Genomic DNA, 22,772 nt, shown 5'->3' with positions numbered 1-22,772 from the left:
TAGAATTCAATAATATGCCCTCATAGAAAAAACAGCATTGCCCACATTGATCTCAAACATAATTTGATGTGAAAGTTATAGACACTGATTCATCGAAGCTTTTATGCCAGAAAACCGGAGTAAAAAGCTTTGAAAAGTTGCAAAATGTTTGCGCAACACGAGAATGCAGAAACATTTAGAGACTTTTGGTGGTTTATTGACCATTTTTTGCCAACTAAGACAAATTTAGAGGAGCTTGGCTGGAATGATGGTGTGCGACCCCCGCTTGCCACAAATCTTACTCCAGTCCCTGACTGGTCTAATATCTGTGGGGAGACGTTTTCCACTCTGCAGCCACTATTACATTCTGTATCCAGAATGATCAACTTTGGTGAAACCAAATCCAGACTCTAATTGGGCCGGTCTGTGACTAAGATTACATTCACACATCCGTGTGACACGTCCTACTGCCGTCCGTTTTTTGCTCCTGCAGCGCACCGGCCCATAGAGCTCCACTGATCCATAAACACATGAGTTCTAAAGACGGATCTGTGTCCTCGGGCCTACAGACCCCCATCATGTTCTATACTAATCTGTTTCCTGGATCAGACTCTGCCATTAAAGTCTATGGGGATCCATGTGAAAAGGATAAAGCACAAAAGACATACAGGTGCTTCTCACAAACTTAGATTATCAAAGTTAATTTATTTCAGTTCTTCAATACAAAAAGTGAAACTCATTATAATAGTCATTACAAACAGAGTGATCTATTTCAAGTGTGTATTTCTGTTAATGTTGATGATTATGGCTTACAGCCAAGGAAAACCCAAAAGTCATTATCTCAGTAAATTAGAATTAACAAAAAACACCTGCAAAGGCTTCCAAAGCGTTTAGCCTGTTTCAGTAGGGTCTACAATCATGGGGAAGACTGCTGACTTGACAGATATCCAGAAGGCAGTCATTGACACACTCCACAAGGAGGGGTAAGCCACATAATAATATATATTATAATATTATATATAATATTTGAGCTTCACTTTTTGTATTGAAGAGTTGAAATAAATTAACTTTTTCATGATATTCTAATTTTGGGAGAAGCACCTGTACCTTGTACTCAGCGTCGGACTGTGCTGGCAAGGCCCACCATTAACATTGATTCTTGGGGCCCACTGTTTAGCTACATGCAAAAATAACCTGACACTAGGACACACATTTATTTTTCGTCTATATAATATTAATTTATCTAGCTTGTGTAATGAATGATTAGATGATACCTTTTTCTGCAAATAATAAATCAACCATAATACCACTACTTAGTAGCTCTCCTTCCCAGGGGCCTACCGGAGGATTCCCCAGTTCTAAGAATCAATGTAGAAAAAAGACCAGACCGTGAACCTGATGTAATATTTGTATTGTATGCAATGATCCTGCAGTCTTACACGATTCCCGTCCAAACACCAGCATACCTCTTCAAAAATAGAGGAACCTGTGATAATTGCTTGGCGTACCACAAGTTTCAAGTGTTTGCACCGTTGCTTTCCCTGATGATAGTAAACTTTTCTCCTGAAACGCGTGGGGAACGACTGTCCACACCTGCTATCCGTATTCCTGTGATGTCACACACTGTCGGACTTTGGATATTTGCTCCTGGGTGTTAACCCATTGCTGTTTTTTTTCCTTTACCTACTAGTTCTACCAACATCCTATAAAGGAAAGCTGCAGGATTTATTGATTGAAGAGAGAAAAACAAAATCTGGATTACAGGTTATACTGTCTGTTGATAACTCCTTAAAGGGCTGTCTGTCCAGGTCTGCACCGCTTCCCAGCCAAGAGACATCCTAATTAGGGGGCATGGGGGCTCAGCGTCATTGACCGTCTGTACCGGCGGCATTATTGAGTTACTGAGCTGCTGTGCTGAAGGTGCGCTCTCGATGCTGCAATAGGAGGCCCATTGCCTCTGCATTATTGGAAGAGCACTGGTAATGAAGCTGGCCGGGAGAGCGAGCTAACAGTGCGCCCCAGCGATACCCGCCAGCTTCCGAGCAGCGCTTACAAGCTCCAATAGATTAGAAGTGTACAGCTCTTAAAATGCAGCAATGCAAAAATGATGAAAAAAAGGTTGTATTGTACAAAATTACAAGAAAATGGAAAAAAAACATATCTATTTGTTACCGCAATATTCGTATTGACCCAAAGAAGTTAACCTGTTATTTTTATATCATAGAAGAGTGGAATAAAAGGGGAAACAATAATATTGCAATTGCCGTTTCATTTTTTCCCCGAAGAGAGTTTATAAAAATGAATGAATAAGTATACAGTGGCTATAAAAAGTCTACACACCACAGTTCAAATGCAAGATTTTTGGATACCAAGAATCATTTCTGAACTTTTTTAACCTAGAATCTGTACACATCCATTGAGAAACTAACTCAAATAATTTTGAAGGGAAAATAAAAGTAACAAAACCAAAATAATGTGGTTGCATAAATGTGAACACCCTCTTATAATTGGGGATGTGGTTGTGTTCAGAATTAGCAAATCACATTGAGTTTATGGTCACACTATCAGTATTTGTAGGACAAAACCAGGCGTGGGTGAAAAATACAGAAGTGGTGACGTGTTACTATAATGCGGGGGTCACACTTGTGAGAAACTCACATTCCACTCGCAAGTGTGACCCCGGCCTTATACTTTTTCTCACCTGGTTTTGGCTTACAAAACCTGATGTAAAATACTGACCAAATACTGACCGTAGTCTTAAACATGTTACATAGTGGTCTGTACACAGCTGCCATCATTTACAGGGATTCTGATGAACCCATTTAAAATTTAGCCTCTGTTCTGTAGAATTTTCCTGACATTTTCTTAGTTGCATTTTACAGCAAAAGCTGAGGTCAGTAAACAGCTTACAATACAGCAAAGGGATCTCATTGTTGAATGGTATCAGTCAGGTAGAGGATGAAAAAAACATATGCAAGGCAATAGATATACCATGGAACACTGTAAATACAGTTAACAAGAAGTGGCTTCAATGTGGTACAACAAACAATGCCTAGAACTAGACGTCCCTCAAAAATTGATGAAAAGATAAGAAGAAGATTGGTCTGGGAGAGTGCCAAGAAGCCTACATTAAAGGAGCTGCAGGAATTTACATCGAGTACTGGATGTGCAACACGTGACAACAATCTCCTGTATTCTTCGCATGTCCGGTCTGTTGGGGAGGGTGGCAAGATGGAAGCCTATACTATGTCCTGCTATGTTTTGTCAAACCTTCATCAAATGTGACGAAAGCATGTGGGGAAATGTCGGTCTGTTTAGAGCAGCCAAGCAAAATTCTTACAAAACTATAAGGCCGGCGTCACACTCAGCGTAAGACAATATGGTCCGTTTTTTACGGCCGTAATACGGAGAAATGTTCCCAAAATAGTGATCCATAGGCAGGGTGTGTCAGCGTATTTTGCGCATGGCATCCTCCGTATGTAATCCGTATGGCATCCGTACTGCGAGATTTTCTCGCAGGCTTGCAAAACCGACATCTAATGGATTTATGTTCTCAAATGTTCGTTAAAACATATATACAGTATATATATATATATATATATATATATATATATATATATATATATATATATGTCATTGAGACACATATATATATATATATATATATTCTGTATTTATATTTACTTCAGCGCGATGTATGTGAAAAGCCGGTAATTCAATTGCTGGCTTTTCATTTCTCCTTCCCAAACCCGACAGGATATGAGACATGGTTTACATACAGTAAACCATCTCTTATCCCCTTTTTTTTGCATATTCCACACTACTAATGTTAGTAGTGTGTGTATGTGCAAAATTTGGGCGCTGTAGCTGCTAAAATAAAGGGTTAAATCGCGGAAAAAATTGGCGTAGGCTCCCGCGCAATTTTCTCCGCCAGAGCGGTAAAGCCAGTGACTGAGGGCAGATATTAATAGCCAGGAGAGGGTCCATGGTTATTGGCCCCCCCGTGGCTAAAAACATCTTCCCCCAGCCACCCCAGAAAAGGCACATCTGGAAGATGCGCCAACTCTGGCACGGCCACTCTCTTCCCACTCCCGTGTAGCGGTGGGATATGGGTTAATGAAGGGTTAATGCCACCTTGCTATTGTAAGGTGACATTAAGCCAGATTAATAATGGAGAGGCGTCAATTATGACACCTATCCATTATTAATCCAATTGTATGAAAGGGTTAAAACACACACACACATGATTTAAAAGTATTTTAATGAAATAAACACAGCGGTTGTTTTAATATTTTATTGCTCTCTCAATCCATCAGCAACACCCTCGCTTGGCAAAATAATAAACGCACAAGATACATACCCTCAGCTGAACCGTCATGTCCCACGAGGTAATCCATCTTAAGGGGTTAAAATATTTTACAGGCAGGAGCCCTGCAAATGCAGCTGTGCTCCGTGCCTGTAATCCCTGGCGAATGAATGAAATGTAGGTCATTGACCTACATTTCCTTCAGTCGCGGTGATGCGCCCCCTGGTGGATGTCCTCATATGACCTGGAGCGTGGGAAAAAGTTCCCAGGCTGCAGTTCATGAGGACAACCTGCAGGGGGCGCATCACCGTCACTGAAGGTAACTATAGGTAATTGACCTACATTTCCTTCATTCGCCGGGGCTTACAAGCACGAGCACAGCTGCATTAGCAGGGCTCCTGCTTGTAAAATATTTTAACCCCTTCAGATGGATTACCTCGTGGGACGTGACGGTTCATCAGAAGGTATTTATATTGTGGGTTTATTATTTTGCCAAGCGAGGGTCTTAGGTGGATTGAGAGAGCAATAAAATATTAAAAGAACCTGTGTGTTTATTTCATTAAAATAATTTTTAATAATGTGTGTGTGTGTTTAACCCTTTCAGACAATTGGATTAATAATGGATAGGTGACATAATTGACGCCTCTCCATTATTAATCTGGCTTAATGTCACCTTACAATAGCAAGGTGGCATTAACCCTTCATTACCCCATATCCCACCGCTACACGGGAGTGGGAAGAGAGTGGCCAAGTGCCAGAATAGGCGCATCTTCCAGATGTGCCTTTTCTGGGGTGGCTGGGGGAAGATGTTTTTAGCCGGGGGGGGCCAATAACCATGGACCCTCTCCTGGCTATTAATATCTGCCCTCAGTCACTGGCTTTACCGCTCTGGCGGAGAAAATTGCGCAGGAGCCCATGCCAATTTTTTCCGCGAATTAACCCTTTATTTTAGCAGCTACAGCGCCCAAATTTTGCACATGCACACTACTAACATTAGTAGTGTGGAATATGCAAAATAAAGGGGATATGAGATGGTTTACTGTATGTAAACCATGTCTCATATCATGTCGGGTTTGGGAAGGAGAAATGAAAAGCCGGCAATTGAAATACCGGCTTTTCACTAACACCGCTGCGTATTTCTCGCAAGTCACACTGCTGGTCCGTGTGGAATCCGTATTTTTCTCGCCCCCATAGACTTTCATTGGCGTTTTTTTGCGCAATACGCTGACAAACGCAGCATGCTGCGATTTTGTACGGCCGTAGAAAGCCGTATAATACTGAACCGTAATATACGGCTGATAGGAGCAGCCCCATTGAGAATAATTGTGCCGTTTGTTTGGCGAGTTTTACGGACGTATTTTCTGCGCTCTTACGTCCGTAAAACTCGCTAGTGTGACGCCGGCCTAAGACTGATACCGTTCCCTGGGATAGATCATCAGTGTCAGATCAGTGGGGGTCCGACACCCCCCACCAAACGGCTGTTCCCAAAGTCAGCAGAGCCATATGTTAACAGTCTTCAACTGTTTACTGGAAGCTAATGATGTTGCAGATCAGCTCCTACTGCTGTGCTCTACAGTACCCTGCAGGGGGCGCTACAGCATTGATGAAGCTCCACAACTGCTTCCATACTCCTGCCGATGGCCATGAGAGCAGCTGATCACTGGAGAGGTGCTGGACCCCCACAATCTGATACTGATGACATAGCGCTCATGCACCCGTTCAGTGGCCTCATTGGGGCTTATGTCCGAATGCCTCATAAAATGGGATTGGGGCGTATGTGTCGACGAGGCCTTAGACTTTAATGGTTGGCAGAGCGGACGTGTGCTTCACGTGCATCATTTTCAGGCGTATACACCTACTGGAGGAGATCACCCAGACAGAGTCTGCTACGGGTGCCAAAACACAATGTGAAAGCACCAAAGAAATAGGTGAATGTCAGTGCAGTAGAACAACCCTTTACAGCAGGGGTGGGGAATGTTTAGTCTACCAGGGGCCATTTGGATATTTATACCGTCCTTCGGGGGCCGTACAACCTCCACCACAAAGTACATCCTGACTGTGGCTCTGGTGTCAGGACACAATCTTTCATTGCATGCCCTTCAGTGGTCAGTAGTGAACAGTGTGTGTGTGTGTGTGTGTGTGTGTGTGTGTGTGTGTGTGTGTGTGTGTGTGTGTGTGTGTGTGTGTGTGTGTGTGTGTGTGTGTGTGCGCGCGCTAACAGAGCAGGACGAAATTAATGAGCTGGTGGTAATCAAAATACACCTCCCTGCCCAAGAATGTGGTCCTGAGAATCTGCCCGGGGGCCTGATAAAAGGTCATAGAGGGCTGTAAATGGCCCGGGGGCCTGAGGTTCCCCACCCCTGCTGTAGAGGCTAATACAATTCTATCAAATCCTGGCACCTACAGAAAGTGCGACTCATCCACAAAAACACCCCAAAATCAATGTCATTCAAAAAATAAAAGTGATGATAAAATCACGTGGTGCTAATCAATGCAGCTCACTCATTGGTATAGGACCCCGAGCACCTCTTCACTGCAGCACCACTGTCACCACTTATGTGGCCCTATTGGTGGTCCCTGCATGCACCACACAATTATGGCCTAGCCTCTGTAGATGGCATTAACCCTTTTAGCAGCTCGTGTTGTCACATGATGTGCTGTCACATTACGTGCTGACAGTAGCTAGGGCTGGTAACTATGACAACCACAATTCTGAATGGCACATCTGCAGCAGTAGCCTCTCGCATCACCAGGGGGCGCTGTGACGCTGAGCGCACTTCCTCAACGAAAAAAACCTATACCTGGTAAATGAGCAATGGCAATAGATTATGTGAGTGTGGCATCACTATCATCGTCAGATATCAGTACAGACCTCCACACGCTCAAGCCCGGGCGGAGGCGACATTTCCGCTCACAAGAGGCGCTCCATCCATCCCCTCCTCTCTATGGTACATAGGCGCTCTGCAGTGCTGCCCCGCGCTCTATGCCTCTGTCCTGTACGGGACTACGGGAGACTCCCGATGTGAGTAGTCTGTGTGTGAGGACACGGCCGCAGTCACGGCCCGTCAGTGTAATCTCCCGACAGCAGGGTGCGGGCTCTATAGCTACTGGTGTATAGAGTGACAGGTAGTGCCCCCTGCCGGAGACGGTACGTGCTGCACCACTGACTGCTAGGGGCACTTTTTTGTTTTACTATTTCTATGCCCACTGGTGCGAGAGTTCGAAAATACATAGAAGATGGATGATACATTTCCTTGAACGCTAGGACCAGACAAGGCAAACACTAAACACTTCACCTGCTGGCTATCTTACCACTCGTCAGCACCTGCTCACTACCTTGTCACACGTCAGCACCTGCTCACTACCTTGTCACACGTCAGCACCTGCTCACTACCTTGTCACACGTCAGCACCTGCTCACTACCTTGTCACACGTCAGCACCTGCTCACTACCTTGCCACTCGTCAGCACCTGCTCACTACCTTGTCACACGTCAGCACCTGCTCACTACCTTGTCACTCGTCAGCACCTGCTCACTACCTTGTCACTCGTCAGCACCTGCTCGCTACCTTGTCACACATCAGCACCTGCTCGCTACCTTGTCACACGTCAGCACCTGCTCGCTACCTTGTCACACATCAGCACCTGCTCGCTACCTTGTCACACGTCAGCACCTGCTCACTACCTTGTCACACGTCAGCACCTGCTCACTACCTTGTCACTCGTCAGCACCTGCTCACTACCTTGTCACTCGTCAGCACCTGCTCACTACCTTGCCACTCGTCAGCACCTGCTCACTACCTTGTCACACGTCAGCACCTGCTCGCTACCTTGTCACACGTCAGCACCTGCTCGCTACCTTGTCACACGTCAGCACCTGCTCGCTACCTTGTCACACGTCAGCACCTGCTCGCTACCTTGTCACACGTCAGCACCTGCTCACTACCTTGCCACTCGTCAGCACCTGCTCACTAAGGCTACTTTCACACTAGCGTTGTGCACTGCGCGTCGCTATGCGTCGTTTTGTAGAAAAAACGCATCCTGCAAAAGTGCTTGCAGGATGCGTTTTTTCTCCATAGACTTGCATTAGCGTCGTGCGACGGTTGCGTTGTGTTGTGTCGGACCGTCGCCACCAAAAAAGTTGCATGTAACCAGGGGCGGATTATAAGAGGGTCAATATGGGCGGTAGCCCAGGGCCCAGTGGTGTGGGGGGGCCCTGGGCTACCGCACAGATTGACCGCCCGAGTACTGTGAATGCCTGCCGCCGCCGGCATTTATGTGCCCCCGGACCCGGTGGGCAGAGAGAGGGGGCCGGCATCGGGCCCCTTCTCATCTGCTCACCAGGCCCCTTCCGGCGCTGCGGCGGTTAACAGCCGCCAGCCAATTGGAGGCTGGCAGCTGAAGTCGGCCGCAGCGCACACGTCGCCGGCGTCTGACGTCATTGTCAGTCGCCGGCGAGTGTGCGCTGCTGGAGGGAGCTGCTCGCTGCTGGAGCGCTGGTAAGGTGAGGAGAACCCTTTTTTTTTTTTTTTTTTGCGAACGGCAATGCTGGAGGCACTGGGGCAATGCTGGAGACATTGGGGCAATGCTGGAGACACTGGGGCAGATTGCTGGACGCACTGGGGGCAATGCTGGAGACACTGGGGCAGATAGCTGGACACTTGGCAATGCTGGAGACACTGGGGCAGATTGCTGGAGACACTGGGGCAGATTGCTGGAGACACTGGGGGCAATGCTGGAGACTCTGGGGCAATGCTGGAGACACTGGGGCAGATTGCTGGACACTTGGAGGCAATGCTGGAGACACTGGGGCAGATTGCTGGAGACACTGGGGCAGATTGCTGGAGACACTGGGGCAGATTGCTGGAGACACTGGGGCAGATTGCTGGAGACACTGGGGGCAGATTGCTGGAGACACTGGGGGCAGATTGCTGGAGACACTGGGGGCAGATTGCTGGAGACACTGGGGGCAGATTGCTGGAGACACTGGGGGCAGATTGCTGGGGACACTGGGGGCAGATTGCTGGAGACACTGGGGGCAGATTGCTGGAGACACTGGGGGCAGATTGCTGGAGACACTGGGGGCAGATTGCTGGAGACACTGGGGCAATGCTGGAGACACTGGGGCACATTGCTGGAGACACTGGGGGCAATGCTGGAGATACTGGGGGCAGATTGCTGGAGACACTGGGGCAATGCTGGAGACACTGGGGCACATTGCTGGAGACACTGGGGGCAATGCTGGAGATACTGGGGGCAGATTGCTGCAGACACTGGGGGCAGATTGCTGCAGACACTGGGGGCAGATTGCTGCAGACACTGGGGGCAGATTGCTGCAGACACTGGGGGCAGATTGCTGGAGACACTGGGGGCAGATTGCTGGAGACACTGGGGGCAGATTGCTGGAGACACTGGGGGCAGATTGCTGGAGACACTGGGGGCAGATTGCTGGAGACACTGGGGCAATGCTGGAGACACTGGGGCACATTGCTGGAGACACTGGGGCACATTGCTGGAGACACTGGGGCAGATTGCTGGACACACTGGGGGCAATGCTGGATACTCTGGGGCAATGCTGGATACTCTGGGGCAATATGCTGGACATACTGGGGCATATTGTTGAACACACTGTCTGGGGGCAATGCTGGAGACCCTGGGGCAATGTGTGGAGACACTGGGGCAATGCTGGACACACTGTGGGCAATGCTGGACATTTGGACACACTGGGGCAGATTGCTGGACACACTGGTGGTAATATGCTGGACACACTGGGGCAGATTGCTGGACACACTGGGGGCAATGCTGGACACACTGGGGCAGATTGCTGGACACACTGGGGGTAATATGCTGGACACACTGGATGTAATATGCTGGACACTCTGGGGCAGATTGCTGGACACACTGGGCGCATGACTGGAGGCATGGGCAGAATGTAGACACGCGGCATGATTGGAGACACGGGGCAGAATGAAAGACATGGAGCAGGATTGGATCATGGGGCAGGATGGATACGATGGAGACAGATGGGGCAGGATGGATACGATGGAGACAGATGGGGCAGGATGGGGAGATCACATGGGGTAGAATGGATACTCATGAGTGCAGGATGGGAGAACATATGGCTGGAGCCAGGAATGAGACACACGGGGCCAGGGTGGGGAATATTATTATTACCATAGGGGCTAATTAAGGGATATTATTACTGCAGTGATGTATTTATTTTATTTATTGAGTATACTGTTTTAAATGGGAGGGGGGGGCGGTCCTGTTACTGTGCAGAGTGACACTATATCGCCTTTTTTTCTCCATGTGGTGTAATGTAGAAGTTGTGAAAAATTAAGTAATGTGTTCTGCGAGCTCTAGATAACTGTGTTATTTCCTGCAGAAATGAGTCCTGGCTGGAAGAAATGATGGCGGTCTGTGCTGGATGAAAGATGGAGGACTTCACCCAGAGACGTCACTGGTGAGTCAGTGTTACCTATACACTGACACTATACACTGTATACTATATACAGAGGTCCTGTGTACAATGTCACCAGTGATCACTGTATTACCTATACATTATATACAGAGCTCCTGTGTATAATGTCACCAGTGATCTCTGTATTACCTCTACACAGACACTGCATACTAAGTACAGATCTCCTGTGAATACTGGCACTTATGGTGATAGTATTGTTTTTTGTTTTTTTTTTAATTACTAATCAGTATTGTAGTATTCAGTCACTATGTGGTGGTAATATTTGGTCTGGAAATGTTGTGGTATTTGTCCCTTGAATGTGCTATTTGGTTACCAAGTGGTGGTAATATGTGGTCTTGACATGGTGCGGTGGTATTTGTTCCTTGTATGTGATATTATTCGATCACTGTGTTTGTAATTTGTGGTCTGGTCACGGCGCGGTGGTATTTGTTCCTTGTATGTGATATTATTGGTCAAAATATACCTAAATTGTATTGCAGATTTCAACAAATATTTAATAGGTTACAGTAGAGTAGGGCCCGGCCATTTTTCCGGAATAATCTGGTTCGGGTATCACATGACCCCCGTCACATGACCCCCGTCACATGACCCCCGTCACATGACCCCCGTCACATGACCCCCGTCACATGACCCCCGTCACATGACCCCCGTCACATGACCCCCGTCACATGACCGGGGGGGGGCCCACAGTGTCTGAACAGCCCGGGGCCCTGGCTACCCTTAATCCACCCCTGCATGTAACGTTTTTTGGTGCGTCGTTCCCGTCTTTTCCGACCGCGCATGCGCAGCCGGAACTCCGCCCCCGCCTCCCAGCACCTCACAATGGGGCAGCAGATGCGTTGAAAAACAGCATCCGCTGCCCCCGTTGTGCGGCGCATTCACTGCTGGCGTCAGTGCACTGCAACGACGCAATTCTTCGTGCGTCGTCCGACGCTAGTGTGAAAGTAGCCTACCTTGTCACACGTCAGCACCTGCTCACTACCTTGTCACACGTCAGCACCTGCTCACTACCTTGTCACACGTCAACACCTGTTCGCTACCCTGCCCTCGTCAGCATTTGCTCACTACCTTGCCACTCATCAGCACCTGCTCGCTACCTTGCCACTCGTTAGCACCTGCTCACTACCTTGTCACACGTCAGCACCTGCTCGCTACCTTGTCACACGTCAGCACCTGCTCGCTACTTTGCCACTTGTTAGCACCTGCTCACTACCTTGTCACACGTCAGCATCTGTTCACTACCCTGCCCTCGTCAGCACTTGCTCGCCACCTTGCCACTCGTTAGCACCTGCTCGCTACCTTGTCACACGTCAGCACCTGCTCGCTACCTTGTCACACGTCAGCACCTGCTCGCTACCTTGTCACACGTCAGCACCTGCTCGCTACCTTGTCACACGTCAGCACCTGTTCCCTACCTTGTCACACGTCAGCACCTGCTCCCTACCTTGTCACACGTCAGCACCTGCTCTCTACCTTGTCACACGTCAGCACCTGCTAGCTACCTTTTCATACGTCAGCACCTGCTCGCTCCCTTGTCACACGTCAGCACCTGCTCGCTACCTTGCCACACGTCAGCAACTGCTCGCAAGCTTATTTCTATTGCCACTAGTCAGAGAGTTAAAAAAATACATAGAAGATGAATACATTTCCTTGAACGCTAGGACTAGACATGGTGGAAACTAAACACTTCACCTGCTCACTACCTTATTTCTATGCACACTAGCCCGAGAGTACAACTCGTCCTGCAAAAAACAAGCCCTCTCTCGGCCATATTGACAGAAAATTTAAAAAAGTTATGGCTCTGGGAAGGAGGGGAGCGAAAAATGAGAAACTCAAAAAATGGAAAAACCCAAGGTGGTGAAGTGGTTAAAATTTGCATGAAAAAGCTGCAAAAACATAAGGTGTGAACATAGACTTATTCTGCAATCTTCGTTCTTTCAGTTTTGGTATTTCTCTCTTGCGGGAGTGCGATTCCCAGTAATACAGGCTGGATGTGATCTCTGTGTGTCCGGTGTACTGCGGCTTCTCTGCGCTGTACCTTACCCCACACTTGGGTCAGCGCAGCTCCGGCACTGGCATTTCCTCGCTTATAGTCCGTTCTCTGTGCCCTTCAGGATCCTCTCTCCTCTGTAAACCTGTGTAGAATCTCTTCCATCTCCGTTCCTCATCTCTAACGAGGACTGGCCTAGCGCGGGTCTCTCTGCTCTGTTTATAGAGAATATCACGCTTTTTCTATAACACTAACATTTGTTTCTTTTCAGCCATCTGGTCATGAACGCAAATTGTGCAACAGCAAAAGAGAAGCAATGGTTGGAAAAGGGGGAGAAGCAAACAAAATGGCGAGTCACACAACTTCACCGTCTCCGAAATCATCGTAATATTCTACGCAATGAGCTTTGGTTCATCTTTATTGGACCCTTTGTATGGATTTCTCATAAAGAAGAATCAAAGCTTTTGTATTTTCAGTTGATTTGCCTTCAATTCCCTTTTCTCCCAGTTGTTTAGTGTTGCTGGTCTGCAGCTGGCCACCTCGATTACAGGGGATTGTTTTTATATAGACTTTGTTTTGGACACTTTTTCTAGACTTCTGTTTTCTCAATTAACTATAGAAAATGAAGGTTTAGGGTGTGTACAGAAATAACATTCTTTGCTGATTTTACGTCCGGATTTTTGGATTGCAAATCCACATGGAGTACGGTTCTAGTGACGGGGTTGGGATCGGTTGATTCTCTTTATATTCAGGCAGGAAATTAGCATATTTTACAGATTTTTCAATCGGTAGCATGTCCATTTCACCTGACTATGGGGATTTATTCTGGATTTTCCTCATATACAAGAGTGGAATGCTAATATCTGGAAAAAATACACAATATAGTAGTTTGCCGAAGCTATGTAGATGCTAAAAAAAAGGTTAGACTAAAAACTAATAAAGAATATGGTCATATCAGCCAGTGATTTCTCCCATCCCTTTGTGAATTCTATGAGGATCGCGATCACAGGGGGTTGGGATACACTGGGACCATAGAAATATCTGCAGAGGGAAGTGTCTTCTTTTTTTATTTCCAAATACACTGTTAGTTCTCAGGCAAATCAGCGGGATCCGCATGATTTTGGGCAGATCTGCTGCTGACCTCATTAAGTGTCCAAAGCAAATCCACAGTGTGGGACCGTACCTGTACAAGATCCATCTCTTCTTTCAAATTCCTCCTCAATACAGTCATGAAGTGAATTGGATCCCTATTGTAGTCATCAAACATTTATTACCTATTTAAGCCATCTAATTTTCATCGTTTTGAGCTCGTTTTCTGTTTCTCCTTGTCATCATGATTGACTTATTTTGTCCTGTCGTCGTTTTCACAGTAAGGTCTACCTAGACTATAATGCAACCACTCCACCTACAGCAGAAGTCATAGATGTTGTGACTGAGGCCCTGCAAGAAGCTTGGGGGAATCCCAGCAGCAGTTACAGCGCAGGTAAGATATTATGGTAGGCAAATGGATCAAAGGGAAGTACAAATAATTAAAATATAACTTTTAATTATACCGATGAAACGTATAGTTGGAGACGATGTCCTGAAGCCAAATGTCAATCCGGTAGGTTCTGGTATAGATGGGAAGGGAGATGAGGACCTGGCTGGATTCTGGAAGAGCTGGATTTTGCCCCTACTCTGGCAGTCCACAGCTCCCCCGAGTGGGTGTATTGCCCTACAAAGCCCTACATGCAGGGGCGTAACTACCGCGGTCGCAGGGGTCGCAATTGCGACGGGGCCCGCAGTGCTTAGGGGCCCACCCAGTCCAGCAGACTGGGCGGGCTCCTAAGAACTCTAAGCTACAAAATGGGCCGCCGGCCCTTTAAATAATTCTTCCTTACAGGCCCTGCTGCGCGTGCACTCGCGATCACGGGTGGGACTGCACTTGACCCGCAGCAGAGCCCCTCCACCGCAGAGAGCCGCACACCACTACTATAGCTGCCACTGCTCTGTGCGCACAGGACCTGTGATGAGGTCACAGGAGGGGAGGAGTTGGAGTCACATGATCAAGGGCTTCCGTGTAGTGCAGGACAGTAGTGCAGTGCTGTTTGTCATCATGCTGGAGGAGGGTAAGCTTTTGTGTGAGGTCAGGAGGGGTTTGGGTGGATGTAGCAGAGCAGTGTGTGTATGAGGTGTACGGAGCGGAGCCGGGTGTGTATGAGGTGTACGGAGCAGAGCCGGGTGTGCATGAGGTGTACGGAGCAGAGCCGGGTGTGCATGAGGTGTACGGAGCAGAGCCGGGTGTGTATGAGGTGTACGGAGCGGAGCCGGGTGTGTATGAGGTGTACGGAGCAGAGCCGGGTGTGTATGAGGTGTACGGAGCGGAGCCGGGTGTGTACGAGGTGTACGGAGCAGAGCCGGGGGTGTACGAGGTGTACGGAGCAGAGCCGGGGGTGTACGAGGTGTACGGAGCGGAGCCGGGGGTGTACGAGGTGTACGGAGCGGAGCCGGGGGTGTACGGAGCGGAGCCGTGTGTGTACGAGGTGTACGGAGCGGAGCCGTGTGTGTACGAGGTGTACGGAGCGGAGCCGTGTGTGTACGAGGTGTACGGAGCGGAGCCGTGTGTGTACGAGGTGTACGGAGCGGAGCCGTGTGTGTACGAGGTGTACGGAGCGGAGCCGTGTGTGTACGAGGTGTACGGAGCGGAGTCGGGGGTGTACGGAGCGGAGTCAGGTGTGTACGAGGTGTCGCATCTCTGCTTCAGGAAAATGGCCGCCGCGATCTCCATCTAGGCACGCGCGGCATCCTGCGGCCATTTTCCTGAAGCCGTGGCCAGCAGAGCGCCGCTTCTGCGCACGCGCGGCCAAAGGAAGATGGCCGCCCCCACCGATCACCAATGAAATGTCGCACATCACGCTATTTTCACTCCCCTGTGCAGTGGATTCGGGACCTTGGGCATGCGCACACCACTACGCCACCAACGGAAAACTAAGCAAGATCTGGGGGAAGACACCACGCCCATCTGACCAGACCAGCCTGATTGACAGGCGAAAACGACTACTTTGGTAACGTATTTCGGCAGCATAGGTGGGGAATCGGGGTCCACAAAATACGTTATTGCAATGCACAGCTCAGGCCCTATTTAACAGTATTTTTATCTCATACGGAAAAAACGGGGTGACAGGTTCCCTTTAAGAGAAAGCCAAAATAACCCCGGGACAGAAGGCGAGAGCAGGGGGGAGGTGCGGGACAGAGCCGCTTTAGGCTACTTTCACACTAGCGTTAACTGCAATACGCCGCAAATGCGTCATTTTGCCGAAAATACGCATCCAGCAAAAGTTCTTGCTGGATACGTTTTTTCGTCATAGACTAACATTAGCGACGCATTTGCGACGCATTGCCAAACGTCGCGTCCGTTTTGCGACGCTTGGGCGTGTGGTAGTGGACCGTCGGGAGAAAAAAACCTTACATGTAACGTTTTTTGCTCCCGACGGTCCACTTTTTCCGACCGCGCATGCGCGGCCGGAACTCCGCCCCCACCTCCCCGCACTTCCCCGCACCTCACAATGGGGCAGCGGATGCGTGGGAAAAATGCATCCGCTGCCCCCGTTGTGCGGCGGAGACCACACTAGCGTCGGGAACGTCGGCCCGACGCACAGCGACGGGTTGTTCCCGACGCTAGTGTGAAACTAGCCTTAGTCAGGAGAAGCTGAGGAGCTGCAGCCGGTTTACATCAGCCACCCCTGTACCAGAGAGGAGATTGTGAGTTGTGTATATGAGCTGGTATCTCTGGTGTGTGTGTGTGTGTGTGGTATCTGTAGTGTGTGTGTGATAACTGTAGTATGTGTGTGATATCTGTAGTATGATGTGTGTGTGTGTGATATCTGTAGTGTGTCTATGTGTGTGTGTGTGTGTGTGTGATATCTGTAGTGTGTGTGTGTGTTATCTGTAGTGTGTGTGTGTGTGTGTGTGTGTGTGTTATCTGTAGTATGATGTGTGTGTGTGTGATATCTGTAGTATGTCTGTGTGTGTGTGTGTGATATCTGTAGTGTGTGTGTGTGATAACTGTAGTATGTGTGTGATATCTGTAATATGATGTGTGTGTGATATCTGTAGTATGATGTGTGTGTGTGATATCTGTAGTGTGTGTGTGATATCTGTAGTATGTGTGTGTGTGAGGCAGCGGCGTAACTACTACGGTCGCAGCTGCAAGCGGCTCTGGCAGGTCAGGGGGCCGTGAGTCCCCTTGAGCCTGTCTCCCTTATGCTTGTGTCCCCATGTGCCAGTCTCCCTTGCCCATTAGTCCCTGTGTGTCCCCATGTGCCTGTCTCCCTTGTCCCCTTATGCTTGTGTCCCTTGTCCCCGTGTGCCAGTCTCCCTTGCCCATTAGTCCCTGTGTGTCCCCTTGAGCCTGTCTCCCTTATGCTTGTGTCCCCGTGTGCCAGTCTCCCTTGCCCATTAGTCCCTGTGTGTCCCCATGTGCCTGTCTCCTATGTCCCCTTGTGCTTCTGTCAGTCTCCTTTGTCCCCTTGTGCTTGTGTCAGTCTCCTTTGCCCACTAGTCCCTGTGTGTCAGTCTCCCTTTCCCACTTGTCCCTGTGTGTCCCCTTGTGCTTGTATCCCTTGTCCCCTTGTGTCAGTCTCTTGCTCACTAGTCCCTATGTGTCCCCTTGTGCCTGTCTCCCTTGTCCCCTTGTACTTGTCCCTTGTCCCCGTGTGTCAGTCTCCATTGCCCACTAGTCCCCTTGTATCAGTCTCCCTTGCCCACTATTCCCCGTGTGTCAGTCTCCCTTGCCCACTAGTCCGTGTCCCCGTGTGCCAGTCTCTCTTGTCCACTAGTCCCCGTGTGCCCTTTGTGTCAGTCTCCCTTGCCCACTTGTGTCAGTCTCCCTTGCCCACTAGACCCCTTGTATCCTTCTCCCCTGCCTCCTAGCCCCCATGTGTCCCCTAGTGCCTGTCTTCCTTGCCCCCTTGTTCCCTCTCCTCTGCCCCCTCGTCACCATTTGCTCGTGTCTTTGTCACTGCCCCTGTATGGAGGGGCTGCATTATACTATGAGGGGGGGGCTGCATTGTATTCTATGGGGCTTACATTGAATTTTATGGCGGGGGGGGCCCCATTTGGAAGTTCGCACCGGGGCCCATAACTTTGTAGTTACGCCACTGCCTACATGCCTCCTCACTTTGTTCACTAGGGTGAGCTGTGGACTTCCTTTGTAAGGGCAGGAGTTTGGGGATCTAGGGCTGAGCAGGGCCCAATAGGGCCAGGTCCTGACGACCCTTCCCATCTATGCCAGAAGGCCACCTGCTAGGACATCGTCTCCAACTAGAATCTGGTGAGACCGTTCGACTTTTTCTATGCTATATTTCCTATTCAGCAGTGACTTAGAGGCATTGATTCTTACTCACGTATTTTACTTGGTAAATAGCAATTGGATAAAACTTAACCTTTAATAGGTATATATACCTATTAAAGGTTAAGTTTTATCCAATTGCTATTTACCATATTACTTCCATTGGAATTAGTACCCGGCTTGCATATTCACGTATTTTACTTGCCTTTCTGATTTGTTTAGTATTGTCACGTATGCCGACTGGTTTAATAAGATTCTTATTTGACTCCGTTCTCCACCCCTGTCGTGTAATTATAGTCATATACCGCGACTAAGAAATGTTGGTGTTTTTAGAATTTGTGTATGGGTGACGTAGGTTTAATCAGTATAATTAAAAGTTACTTTTTATTATTTGTACTCGCCTTGCTGCATAATAATTGATTTGTCACATACGGGAATTTGGATAGATATTTAGGGGTTCCCCACCTCGCTGTTGTATCTAGTGTCCAACTTGCTATTTTGCAATTGCATCAAAAATGACAAGCAGAAAAGAGAATAACTGTGCAGATTTTGTATTGAAGGCGCATCTCTAATATGGTGCCAGATATGTGCCTACCGTAAATCCCTGTTTGATGCTCCAGCAGATGGACATTGTGACTTTGTGTAAGGGGCATGTCTTGGCTGGGAAGGCGGAATTGCTTCAGACGTGCCCCTTACACAAACTGTGACACAAAATAAGCCAACAAAACTGTGTAAAGATAAAGACATAATTTATGCCATCATCCAACATGAGCCACGGTGATACATTTGGTGCAGGTTCAGACTGTTTAGATGAAACATTGGATTTGTAAGTCTGCCCCAAAGTGTTCAGGGGCAAATCATTGGAAGGGTGAATACAATGGTTGGCCTAAGCCAATGTGGGCACTGTGTCAATGTGCCTTTATTATTAGGCTTATCATTCTAAACTGTTCTCTTTTTTCTTTTTTCTGCCAACTTAAAGTAAGCTTTTTCCCAGGCCTCCCCATTGGCCTTGGCACATCCCTGAATGTCTTAAAACATTTTCATACTTAAAGGGGCATTCCCATCTTCAAGATCCATTCCCAATGTGTAGTAGGTGTAATAATATCAGCAAAAATGTGATATGTAGTATAGTTCTTTGGATTCACTATGTTGCTTACCCCATGTGCAGGGCATTGTGGTGACTTGGGTATCCATGGTTATGACCGCTAACAACTAACTGTCACTATGAGTGGTTGTAACCATGGATACTTAAGCTACAGCATCACCCTGCACATGGTGTAAGCGGCATAGCTAATCAGAAGAACTATACCACATTTCTAATTGGAGGTATTTGCTAATATCTATTATACCTACTACATATCTAATATCTGCTCCTGAAGTGTCTGCAAGTAAGCAATATAAAACAGCAGCCCCTTATATTGTTTAGCAGCCATTCAAGTGAATGAGAGGAAACTATAGTACTTGACAGTGTCTTCTAAACCATGTACCGACATAATGTGTTCCCCATCGTACATAACTTATGTGCTGCTCGGTGGGGTGGGAGTGCTTGGTGTCTGACACGTAGGTCATTATTTTATTCCCAGACCATTGCTGTAAGTCGGCGCTCAGCAGTCTAGGGATCCCATTGTTGGACATGTATGCATATTAATATGTTATAGAAGGTAAAGCAGAACTAATTTTGAAAAATGATAAAAATCAAGCAGAAAACCATTAATCTAGAATGAAGCCAGCATCCTTGCATTGAGTCAGATTAGCGCTCTCACCCCTTTTCTCTGTAATGCTCATGCATTGTTAATGCAGGCCATAGGCCTCGCGTTTTAGGCCGATCACATTAGCATGGCTTCTCATCTACAGTGACATTTGTACATGTGTCGTCCACCAAGTGGAAGTGTTTAAAGATTAAAAAGTCATCTTGTAAAAGTAGTTAGTGCTTGTCTGTGGTGGTGTTACAGGTTTACAGCCTTGTAAATACTTAGAGGTAGCTGTCCGCTTCCTCCAGGTATTGCTGCAAGGCCTGAGAACGATGGGAACAACCAAGAAAATGATGTCTTTTATGTGAACCCTGATCCCACGCTGGTGTCTTGAGATTAGGGGAAACTATGTACAGATGTAGCAAAGCGGAGATTGAACTGCACAAGATAAGTGTATGTATTTCTTTGCCTGTGCGTATTGGATGGGCTGTTACTGACATCTGGTGAGAATTTCATGTCAATAGTACCTTTAGAAATATATTTACTTATAAAATTGGTGATGTTTTTAATACTTAATTCACCTGCTGTATTGTTGTCTTTTATTCCCATTTGCAGGATGCAAGGCCAAACAACTAATAGACACAGCACGGGCACATATAGCCAAGATGGTGAGAGGAAAACCAGAAGATATCATCTTTACCTCTGGAGGGACAGAAGTGAGTTTAATGGCAGTACTGTATATTCGGTGACAGCAAACAGTTTGTACTGTTCTTACTAGGGCTGTGGAGCTGGTGAGCCATACCTCCGACTCCAACTTCCCAATTTCCCTGACTCCGACTCCACAATTCCAACTCCACAGCCCTGGTCACTACTGAGCATGATTCCTCTCAAGTACGACTCCACAGCACTGGTCACTACTGAGCACGTACATAAAGTGCAGCACAGATTCCTCTCAACTACGACTTCACAGCACTGGTCACTACTGAGCACGTACATAAAGTGCAGCACAGATTCATCTCAACTCCGACTCCACAGCACTGACAGTGTACATAAAGTTATTAAACCTATAAAGAGGGCGCTCAAAGTATGCGCTCTGCCATCAACATATATAGTACACCGAAAAAAAGATGGACACTAAAGCTAAAATTTATAATTTATTAATGAACCATAAAACCAGTTGGAAACTGCACAAATGTAGCAAATAACAATAAATATACAAAAAGGGTATAGAAGAAAGGCAACACTAGTGCCGCATACAAAATAACATAGTAGTACCTGATAAATATAAATATAAGTAAATGGGACATGTGCCACAAAGTGACCAATCAATATAAATAGATATTAATAAATATTCATAATGGCACACATACAATGTGTCCAGCCGAATATAACCACCCAAATAAAAACAGGTACGAGGGGATAAAGAGTGTGCATGTAAGTAATAACAAATGTGTCATATATAGTAAAAAGTTGCAAGTAAGTCATATATATCTCTATAACAAATGTGTATAAGTATACCGGGAAGAGTCCCATAAAACCACATAAATAGAGCCGTATTTATACTTACAAACAATATAAAGATGCAGGCACACACTGGGTCCTCGCTGTTGCGGTATGCGGAAAAGGCTCCCCCTTTTCCGCATACCGCAACAGCGAGGACCCAGTGTGTGCCTGCATCTTTATATTGTTTGTAAGTATAAATACGGCTCTATTTATGTGGTTTTATGGGACTCTTCCCGGTATACTTATACACATTTGTTATAGAGATATATATGACTTACTTGCAACTTTTTACTATATATGACACATTTGTTATTACTTACATGCACACTCTTTATCCCCTCGTACCTGTTTTTATTTGGGTGGTTATATTCGGCTGGACACATTGTATGTGTGCCATTATGAATATTTATTAATATCTATTTATATTGATTGGTCACTTTGTGGCACATGTCCCATTTACTTATATTTATATTTATCAGGTACTACTATGTTATTTTGTATGCGGCACTAGTGTTGCCTTTCTTCTATACCCTTTTTGTATATTTATTGTTATTTGCTACATTTGTGCAGTTTCCAACTGGTTTTATGGTTCATTAATAAATTATAAATTTTAGCTTTAGTGTCCATCTTTTTTTCGGTGTACTACAGTGTACATAAAGTGCAGCACAGATTCCTCTCAAGTACGACTCCACAGCACTGATCACTACTGACAGTGTACATAAAGTGCAGCACAGATTCCTCTCAACTACGACTTCACAGCACTGGTCACTACTGAGCACGTACATAAAGTGCAGCACAGATTCATCTCAACTCCGACTCCACAGCACTGACAGTGTACATAAAGTGCAGCACAGATTCATCTCACCTATGACTCCACAGCACTGATCACTACTGAGCATGTACATAAAGTGCAGCACAGATTCCTCTCAACTACGACTCCACAGCACTGGTCACTACTGAGCACGTACATAAAGTGCAGCACAGATTCCTCTCAACTACGACTCCATAGCACTGGTCACTACTGAGCACGTACATAAAGTGCAGCACAGATTCCTCTCAACTCCACAGCACTGATCACTACTGAGCATGTACATAAAGTGCAGCACAGATTCATCTCTACTGAAAACCGAGATTCTTAGGTCAGGAACAGAACAGACATTTACAGGACTTTCAGAACGTTCCCAAATTATTCTGAAAACATTTACAGCACATCCTGCATTGTACTACTGTACCCAATTTATTATATATTTTTGGAGTAGGACCATTTTATTCCGTCTCCATTAAAATTGACACCGACTCCGCAGCCCTGGTTCTTACGTGCAGTTGGCCTTCTATAGTCAAAACTTTTCTTGGTATTTTTGATAATGTCTTTGCCATCAAAAACACTGGAACCTTCACTTTACAGACCCCAATATTAGTCAAAGACATTTGCCAAGATTCATTTATGTGAAATCAATCTGTCATAGATCTCACTGTTATTAACTGTCAATGATA

The 22,772-nt window shown here is 46.9% G+C and overlaps 2 protein-coding genes across 14 annotated transcripts in view; one reads left to right on the top strand and one right to left on the bottom strand.

The window, feature by feature from the left end:
- AIRE (autoimmune regulator) overlaps positions 1-7,282 on the bottom strand; it is a 119,273-nt gene extending 111,991 nt beyond the window's left edge. For 6 of the 8 annotated variants that reach the window (XM_077291062.1, XM_077291061.1, XM_077291065.1 and 3 more), the window contains exon 1: positions 7,158-7,282. The gene's annotated coding sequence lies outside the window, so the exon portion shown is untranslated. The remainder of the gene's footprint in view (positions 1-7,157) is intronic. The other 2 variants (XM_077291064.1, XM_077291063.1) reach the window with 2 other exon arrangements.
- Positions 6,968-22,772, top strand: part of SCLY (selenocysteine lyase) — a 38,203-nt gene continuing 22,398 nt past the window's right edge. Inside the window, exons 1-4 of one of the 6 annotated variants that reach the window (XM_077291069.1) lie at positions 6,968-7,089; positions 13,027-13,104; positions 14,126-14,238; positions 20,391-20,491. In XM_077291069.1, the coding sequence (XP_077147184.1) occupies positions 6,983-7,089; positions 13,027-13,104; positions 14,126-14,238; positions 20,391-20,491 (399 nt within the window). In that variant the 5' untranslated portion in view covers positions 6,968-6,982. Of the gene's footprint in view, positions 7,434-12,493; positions 12,667-13,026; positions 13,105-14,125; positions 14,239-20,390; positions 20,492-22,772 lie in introns of those variants that run through there. The other 5 variants (XM_077291075.1, XM_077291073.1, XM_077291071.1 and 2 more) reach the window with 5 other exon arrangements.

The sequence above is a fragment of the Ranitomeya variabilis genome, chromosome 2 (genome assembly GCF_051348905.1).
Source record: "Ranitomeya variabilis isolate aRanVar5 chromosome 2, aRanVar5.hap1, whole genome shotgun sequence".
NCBI classification, from domain to species: domain Eukaryota; kingdom Metazoa; phylum Chordata; class Amphibia; order Anura; family Dendrobatidae; genus Ranitomeya; species Ranitomeya variabilis.
Note: the sequence above shows the minus strand (reverse complement) of the source record. Positions and strands in the feature narration are given on the sequence as shown.